Raw genomic sequence first — 9,375 nt, 5'->3', positions numbered from 1 at the left:
CAGATGAAGGATTGTAATCCTGTGCACACTCCAGTTGAATGTGGCTTGAAGTTACATAAAGATCATGGAGGAAAGAAGGTTGACAACACCTTCTACAAACAAATTGTGGGAAGTTTGATGTATCTCACTGCAACAAGACCAGACATAATGTATTCTGTGAGTTTAATTAGCAGGTATATGGAAAATCCTACAGAAATACATTTGTTGGTTGCTAAGAGAATCCTTCGCTACTTGCAAGGAACAAGAACTTTCAGGATATTTTACAAGAAGGGTGTAAAATCTGATTTAGTGGGATTTACTGACAGTGATTATGCAGGAGATCAAGATGACAGGAAGAGCACATCAGGTTATGTTTTTATGATTGGTACAGGTGCTATTTCTTGGGCATCGAAGAAGCAACCAATTGTCACTTTGTCAAGCTCAGAAGCTGAATTTGTTGCTGCTACAGCTTGTGCATGCCAAGCCATTTGGCTAAGGAGAATTCTTGAAGAACTTCACTTCCAGAACCAGTGTTGTCTCCATACTTTCTCAGTCATCTCTTCAATTGAGATATTCTTTGTCTCTGGAATTAGGAAGATAATGAATAATGACATGGCAAGCACCCAAGCCGAGAAGAATAAGAAGATCCCGAACTTGAGGTGGCACAACATGGACAAGAAAGCTTGTGCAATGATAAAGGTGAAGAGCATGTTGGTGACCACGACCACACTTTGTCCGGCTGACCTAGCCTCTAGTGGGAATGTCTCACTGGGAATCAGTCACCCAAGTGGGCCCCAAGACCATGCAAAAGATGCCACGAATGTGCAAACCATGACCACCACCAGCATGGCAATTCCATTGCTCAAGCTATCTGAGTAGTCTTGTACCTTTAACCCAAGTATTATTCCAATCACCATTTGAGACACAAACATTTGAACACCAGCTTCCAACAGGAGCACCCTTCTCCCTGCTTTGTCAACTAAGAACACATAAACCAATGTGGAGAGAACATTCACAGCTCCTGTGATCACGGCTGAGTATAGTGAAGCATCATGCTGAAATCCCAATGTGTTGAACTTAACATATCGAAATTATTGCAGGAAATTCTTATTGTTCAACCGGTGACTAGTGATCCGCATGACTAAGGGTTCTCCAGAGGACTGATGCTTAGAGACAGTCGAGGAAGCGAAAAAATGATCTAAGGATGTCATGAAAGAAGAGAGAGGATTTGACCTTTGACCCAAAAAGTCAAGTTGTTCCTTTTGGAGATCTGACCTCTGAAACAGGTAGAGGAGAGAGCCGCGAGTGGTTCTAGGCAGGTCGTGGAGAGAAAAAGTATCGGGGAGGTGGCGTGTGAGCTATAATTTCCGATGAATAGACGCGTGTTGTGGCTGACGGTGATGGGTCCGATGGCATTCGACTTGTTAGAACTTTCTGAGTTGAATGGTCAATCCACCTTCTCGATTGGAGGTTTGTAGATATGGTTTCTGAGTTTGGGCAGAAGTTGGGTGGTGTTTGGATCAGTGTTATTAAACTCGATTCGAGCATCGACCTGGTTGGGCTACTAGGTCACTGGTCGGACCGGTTGATCCGGATATATATAAATATATATATAATATATATAAATATGAACATATATATTTAATTATATCCTCCATATCTAAAATGATTTAAACAAGATTCACTAAATAAGCTTAAAAATTTCGCGCTCACACTTTTACAAGTTCATAAAGCACAAATAAATGAAAATGCACGCTATTAATATGTCAATTTAAATTGCAACTCAGAATCCTCATAAGCATACCTTTCAATGACATTCAAAAGGTCAGATGTTATGAACTCATATTTTTCAAATTCATCTACATTAAAAGACATAGTCACATTCTCTTAATTTATTGTTCTGCAAATTGCTTCAGTATTGAAAGCTGAAATTTAAGTTTATTGTAGAAGAGTATACTACTAGCAAATAAAATTACAAAAATTTTTAAATGAGTTCTACATTTTTTCTGACAAGATGAAATAATTTTGGTTTTTACGTTTTTTTTTATTTTATAAAAACACATGACCCAACCGGGTCACTGGGTCACCAATTTTGACCGGTTTTGGCAGGTTTTGTTCGAGTTTGACCAGGTTCGATGCTTGACTTTAATCGGTCTGATGCTTGACTCGAATCAGTACGATGACCGGTTCGCCGAGTTGTGGGTGGACCCAGCTGGGCGCGCCGAGTTTCATAACACTGCTTTGGATGGTGTTTTAGCCTTGAAGATGGCTAATCTAAGGTAGGAACAAACTTGCTCTTGATACCATATTGAAATATAAAAGAATTTTTTTTTTTGAATTGATACAAATAATTTTCACTGACAGAGACATTTATATAAGAAAGAATGAATATAAATAGATAAAGATGACTCAACAATGAATCATTAGTCCTATCCACTAATTAATAATAAATAAAAACAAAAATATTTTAGTCCTAATTTCCTACGATTACATTCATCTCACAGTTCAGCATACCAGAAAAGTAACCATTGTCATTTCATAAATACGTGTCAATATCTTTGGGAAAATTTGGCTCATATGCAATCTTGTGACAAATTTTTGTGCGCCAATTTTCCAGTTGTTGTTGCCTCTTATGTTTCCTATTCTGCCAATCAAATATCATTAAGTGTTACTGCAAATTAAATTACAAGAAGATTGCGTTGAACAATACCGGTTGAATTACACTGTATGCTGATATATACTATCCATAATACATAGTGTAATTTGTAAACAAATTTTTTATAAATATAACTTTCCCCATGTTATGTATACAAAATTTTTAAGATAATAAAACAATAAAAACACACATTCTTTTTATTGTTTTATCCTATAGAATTAAAGTGTAAAGTATAGTAAAAGAATTTTGATGTAGAGATATTTTTCTTGGATAAAAGATGAAAATACAAAAAATTGGGTAAATATCGTATCGCCTTATCCCGTGCAGGCCAATGCTAACTTGAACTTTTGTAGGATGTGGGGTCGATTATGTGGCTGCAAGTATCAACGAAGTAATATTCGAAGTAATGTATTTCCACGTGTATGTGTATATGGCCTCGATCGAATTTAATCTTCCATAAATCTCTTCCAGAACCAGTGTTGTCTCCATACTTTCTCAGTCATCTCTTCAATCGGGATATTCTTTGTCTCTGGAATTAGGAAGATAGTGAATAATGACATGGCAAGCACCCAAGCCGAGAAGAATAAGAAGATCCCGAACTTGAGGTGGCACAACATGGACAAGAAAGCTTGTGCAATGATAAAGGTGAAGAGCATGTTGGTGACCACGGCCACACTTTGTCCGGCTGACCTAGCCTCTAGTGGGAATGTCTCACTGGGAATCAGCCACCCAAGTGGGCCCCAAGACCATGCAAAAGATGCCACGAATGTGCAAACCATGACCACCACCAGCATGGCAATTCCATTGCTCAAGCTATCTGAGTAGTCTTGTACCTTTAACCCAAGTATTATTCCAATCACCATTTGAGACACAAACATTTGAACACCAGCTTCCAACAGGAGCACCCTTCTCCCTGCTTTGTCAACTAAGAACACAGAAACCAATGTGGAGAGAACATTCACAGCTCCTGTGATCACGGCTGAGTACAGTGAAGCATCATGCTGAAATCCCAATGTGTTGAACAACACTGGAGCATAGAACATGATCGCATTGATGCCAGTCATTTGTTGGAAGACCTGTACCAATAGAAAATTCAAAATAACAAAATTAATCAAAACACTAATAATTAACAAATTCTTATATATGTCCGCCCATCACTTGACAATTTAAGCTTATGTATGAGTCAAAATAATATTGTTCGATTTATGATTAATATTAATGACAAATATGAAAAATAACCAGTAGTGACCTGCAACAAGATGGCAATGATCAAAGGAGGACGGTTGTGGCGCTTTAAGAGGTTGGTGAAGGGGTTCTTGACCTCTTTAGCCACTTTACTAGCTTTAACAATATCATCAAATTCAGGGTCAACATTTTCTACACCACGAATCTTCTTGAGCACAGCCTTTCCTTCATCCTCAAAACCCCTCTCAATAAGACTATTGGGAGTGTCATCCACTATGAGGGCCCCCACTGTTAGCATCAGAGCTGGAATGCCCGCCAATGCCACTGATATCCTCCACCCATATCCACCTTCAATCCTATATTCCCCAATTTACACAATTAGAGAGAGTCTAATACCAAAATTTCAATTAATCAAAATCAAATTATGTACTCTTTGTGTGCCTATCAATTTTCAATTAAGTATATAAGGATTAATTATTAAACTTACTTTGCGGTAAACCAGTTGACAATGTTTGCTATGAGAATTCCGATGGTGATGTTAAGCTGGAACATGATGTTGAGTGCTCCACGAATTCTTGTGGGTGCAATCTCAGAAAGAAAAACTGGCACGGCCTGTCGTGAAAATTGTAATTGCATCAGGAATGAGCAATGTTGAAGGAGAAAGATAATGTAATGTATGAAATTGTAGTACGCCAAAAAGGGAAAATGTAACAAATAACAAAAATTAAAAAGTAGAGTGAAGAAAAGGAGAATAGATAAGGACCAGAGTGGCGAAACCAACACCGCAACCAAGTATGATCCTGCCTATAATGAGGAGAGCAAGGCGATTTGCCACTGCATTTAAGACAGTTCCAACAATGAAGAAAATCCCAGAAATCAACATAGTTAGCTTGCGGCCTAGTTTTCTGGTGACTCCAGAGGCAAATATGGTTGCAACCAAAGCTGCAAGGTAGAGAGAGGATGTGAACAATTGAAGGTTTTGATTATCATATTTGCAGTAGTTACTATCAATCCCGTGCTCCTCTTGTGTCCTTCTGTATATTTCTGGGAAAAACTTCTTCAGAAAGCTAGGCATTGATGTAACACCGCCTGCATTCACATAATACAATTCACAATTAATTTTCACACATTAAATTATATGATATTTTGTTTATGTTTTAATATAATATAATATAATATGGAATGTTATTAAGTTTTATATATATATATATGCACCTGAAATTCCAATATCATAACCGAACATAAGACCACCGGTGGCGGCCATTATGCAAGAAATGATGACAGTAAATGTGATCTTTGCTTCGAATTCGGTGTTCCCGGAAGCTGATGTAAATCCTCCGCCCGCCATGATTGCTAGCTAAATGTCTTGCCCAATTTACAATGATTGTCTGTCTTTGTTGCTTCAAGTCTTGTTTGACTTAATTATGGCCTGTCTTTGTCTTTGTCTTTTTTAACAGGGAGTACTTAAAGGCGATGAGATAAAGCTAGCTAGTGTAAATAAGAATTGTAAGATATGTATGGAAAAGGTTCTGATGAAGTTTGTGTAATAATATGACGCAATATATAGGGGCTGTAGAGATGCCACAGGAGTTGAGGTAAGGCAAAGAAGTTGATAACAGAGTGGATATCGATATCTTTAGATACGTTTGGATTCGGTCAAAAATTCCAACGGTTATATCTAGCTAATTATATCTAATGTAATTGTAAGAGGTAATATTCAATAAGTTATTATATCTAATTACGGAGAATACTAGCTGCCTGTGGAAATGTAACACCCATAGGACTTAATCGTATTGGAGGTCATTTTAAAAATAATCCAGTAGAACATGATAAAATTTATAAGAAAACCGAATTGGATAAATTTAGAAGAAAACCGAATTGGATTTTAAAACAAGCGGAAAATAATTTGGAGAAGTGGGTTGAAGTATATCTTTGTTTCGTTGGATTGGGCTCGTTTGTGGTTAATCTTTTGATACGCGCGCTTGGTTTTTTTTTTTTTAAATGATTAAAAAAATTAAATATTTAAAATAAGTAACTAAAATGATAAATATTTAAAATTAAATAATAAATTTCATAAAAATTAAATGATAAAATATCTAAATATTTATAATAAGTAACTAAGAAAAAATTAATAAAATATCAATCTAAATATAAAAATAATTATAAATTAATTTGAAATGAAATTAAAATAATAATATGTTTTGGAGTTTTCTTAATTGATTTATTTAAATTTAGTTTATTGTTGGTTTGATTTTTTTCTTTTCTTTTTAACATGTTTTTCTTTCCTGTTTGTTTGTTTGTTTGTTTTTTTAAGTACTTAATGTGGTAGTGAGGGAAAGGTAGGCAAAGCCGCAAAGGCTTATCTAGATAAATTATCTTAAAATACTTGCTTTTTAGTGGCTTTAATGGGTTTCGAATCCAAGACGAAATTCAGGAACAGATCCTTAACTCCTCATTCCAACCAATGTTGGCATAATTGTATTCTTTTAAATTGTTGTTACTTTCTTTATTCTAATGCTAATTATTTTTTGTTTTCTCAATTTGTGATTAATGTTCAACAATACTCTCCCTTTAAGTTTTCCCATATACTTTTAAATTGTTGTTACTTACTATTATGCATACAGGAAGGCATTGCGAACCGCGCGCATTCAGAACTCTTCTGAATCAATGTGGTAGTGTTTGGTTGAAGGTTTATTTTGGGATTGATGGGAAAGTGTAAGTGGATATTGGAAAATACCATGTTTGGTTCATGTTTTTTCAAAAAATACCAGGCAAATAGGATAGATAGGAAAATGACTTTTGTGTTGATTTTTGGATGAAATTCACTGTTACAGAATACCACTTGAGATGTGGTATTTTGAGATAACTGGGGAAGTGAAAAAACAGATGCAAAGTTTCTCCCGAACATAGATTTTGCATATTTAAATAAATTATCCTGGTAATATTTGGGTCAACCAAACAACTTTTTTTATATTTTCCTACCAAACTCACTTTCCAATCATTTCCTTATCAATTACATTTTCCTAGTAAAAAAAAATTTCTTCCGAACCAAACACTACCCAAGGGTATAAGGGGGTGACATTTTTGAGAATATTCTCTACCGCTCACTTTGAGAATGTTAAATGGAACAAAGGCGGGAGTTGTGAAAGGTCAAAGCCTTACACTAAGATAGTGTTCCGTAGAGGTTTTTTTAGAAGATAGATAGACATCAGAGATAAGTATTCTTTGTTCTCCACGTTTGGTTCAAAATATTGCAAGATTTTGGCATGAAACACATTTCTCCGTACTTTGACATTTGTGTGTAAAATGAATCAAAAATCATTGTTCAATAAAACCACTCCCAATGTGGCATTGTGAGTTAGATGGCTAAATAGATAAAAGACAACAAAAAATCTGACCATAATACCCTCTTCTTCAATTTGTTAGGGTGCGCATGACAACCTTCCCGGAATCAATTTTTTTTTTAATTTCTGTTCCCGGGAACAGAAATAGATAGAAAACCCGTTTGGTAAAACCAGTTTATTTTTTTGTTCCCGGGATGAACCGGATTAATTTTTGTGCTGGAGAACATAAAAAAGAATCAAAAAATTTCTGTTTTTTTTTTCCCGTGCACAAAATGAGAAACACTTATCTCTCTTAATTACTCTTCATCTCTACCATCATTACCACCACCACCATCATCCCAACACGACCACCGCCACCATTGTCGTCGCCGCCGTCGTACCACTAGTGCTGTCGTGAACACCCCCCACCACCACGATGCCACCGCTACCATCACCATCACCATCACCACCACCTTCACCCATCACTACCACCATGCCACCATCACCACCACCACCACAACTACCACCGCTGCAACCACCACCACCATTATCACCGTCACTGTCACCATTATCACTGTCACTGTCACCATCACAATCACCACTACCGCCATCAACCACCACCACCATCATCGCAACCACTGCCGCCATTGCCATCACCACGCCACTGCCACCACCACCACCACCATCATCGCAACCACTGCCGCCACCCTACCATCGCCATCACCACGCCACTGCCACCACCACCATCGCCACCACTACCACCACCACAACGCCACCGCTATCATCACCACCACTGTCACCAACCACCACTATCATTGTTGTAGCCACCACCGACATCGCTGCCGCCACCAACCACCACCACCATCGCCACCACTACTGTCACCTACCACCACTGCCACCGCCGCAGCCACTGCCACCACCACCACCTCCATGATGCCATCACAACCACCAGACGATACCACCGCTACCATTGTCGTCGCCACCAACCACCATCTCCACCACCATTGTCGCAGCCACTGCCGTCACCTCAACCACCACCAGCCCCACCACTACCACCGTCGCTGCCACCATTACCACCGCCTTACCGCCGCCGCCGCAACCACCACCACCATGCCACCCTCGCCGCCACCACCACCATAACCACACCATATGGAAAGGAAAGTGATGATCCGAATTTTTTTTACATTTAATGGGAATTATTTTTTTATTATATTATTTGTTATGTTATCAAACGCAATTCTCATTCTCGGAATAAAAATAGAACATGTTATCAAACACATTTTTTTTTCTCATAAACTGTTCCAAGGAACAGAAATAGAAAAGAATTGTTTCTTTTCAGAAACAGTGCTAGGGAATAGAATGGTTGTCATGCACACCGTAAGGGAATATAATGCCGTCATGCCTCAATCATCATACTTCAAATTTCAGTCATGGCCCCTGAAACATAACTTCATTGTCGAAAGCCACTATATGATTTCATTGAACTAAATCTATGTATAGAATTTGTAAGGATGATTATGTAAATTAGTATTGTTACTTTTATGGCTCCAGGAAGCCCGTTTGTCTCAAAGGAATAAAATTATAAAAATTAAAGTTGACTTTGGATGATGACTTCCTTCAGAAATTAATCAGTCAGATCTACAAAATTTTAGGTATTTTATGGAGGTCATATTTTCATATTGTGGAGGTCAAAGACCTCCACAAAAGACATTCGTGACATCCACACCAACCCCCAGTTTTGCCTACGCCACGGCATATTTTGTGGCAGCGTTGTGTGCAACGCCACAATTTGTTGGAGTATTTTCTGATGGTCCCAGACCCCCACAAATGTTACACTTTCTAGAGGTTCAAGACCCCCACAAATGTTATATTATTTTTGGAGATTTACTAACCTCCACAATATATTTGACTTTTTGTCATTCAAAGACCCCCACACCATTTATCATTTTTTGGAAGGCATAGACTGCTATAATTTGTTTATTATTTTGGCAGATTTAAACCTCCACTAAATACTAGTTATCCAAATTTGATAGATTTGTATATCATAAATTTAGAATTGAACCCCATCACTTGATTTGATTTGTTAGCCAATTTATTTTTAGAGCATCCAGTTATTACTTCTCTTCATCTTTTTTCACATTTTTCGAACAGTGACTTGACATAAGGATCAGAATGCATTAATGAAATGTATATATTTCTGATCAAAAAAAATTTAGGATAGAAATGTACCAA

The 9,375-nt window shown here is 37.5% G+C and overlaps 1 protein-coding gene and 1 pseudogene across 1 annotated transcript; both read right to left on the bottom strand.

Moving 5' to 3' along the window:
• Positions 1-494: 494 nt before the first annotated feature.
• Positions 495-2,508, bottom strand: LOC133300860 (sugar transport protein MST4-like; annotated as a pseudogene).
• Positions 2,509-3,081: 573 nt separating this feature from the next.
• LOC133300859 (sugar transport protein 13-like) lies at positions 3,082-5,168 on the bottom strand. Its single transcript, XM_061500449.1, has 5 exons — positions 5,036-5,168; positions 4,584-4,909; positions 4,308-4,432; positions 3,885-4,176; positions 3,082-3,711 (listed from the first exon to the last, which is right to left on the bottom strand). The coding sequence occupies exons 1-5, from the start codon at positions 5,166-5,168 to the stop codon at positions 3,082-3,084; spliced, it is 1,506 nt and encodes a 501-aa protein (XP_061356433.1).
• Between the last annotated feature and the right edge of the window lie 4,207 nt (positions 5,169-9,375).

Source organism: Gastrolobium bilobum, unplaced genomic scaffold (genome assembly GCF_033153095.1).
Source record: "Gastrolobium bilobum isolate Gb01-03AN ecotype WA unplaced genomic scaffold, APGP_CSIRO_Gbil_v1 utg87203, whole genome shotgun sequence".
In the NCBI taxonomy this organism is placed as follows: Eukaryota; Viridiplantae; Streptophyta; class Magnoliopsida; order Fabales; family Fabaceae; genus Gastrolobium; species Gastrolobium bilobum.
Note: the sequence above shows the minus strand (reverse complement) of the source record. Positions and strands in the feature narration are given on the sequence as shown.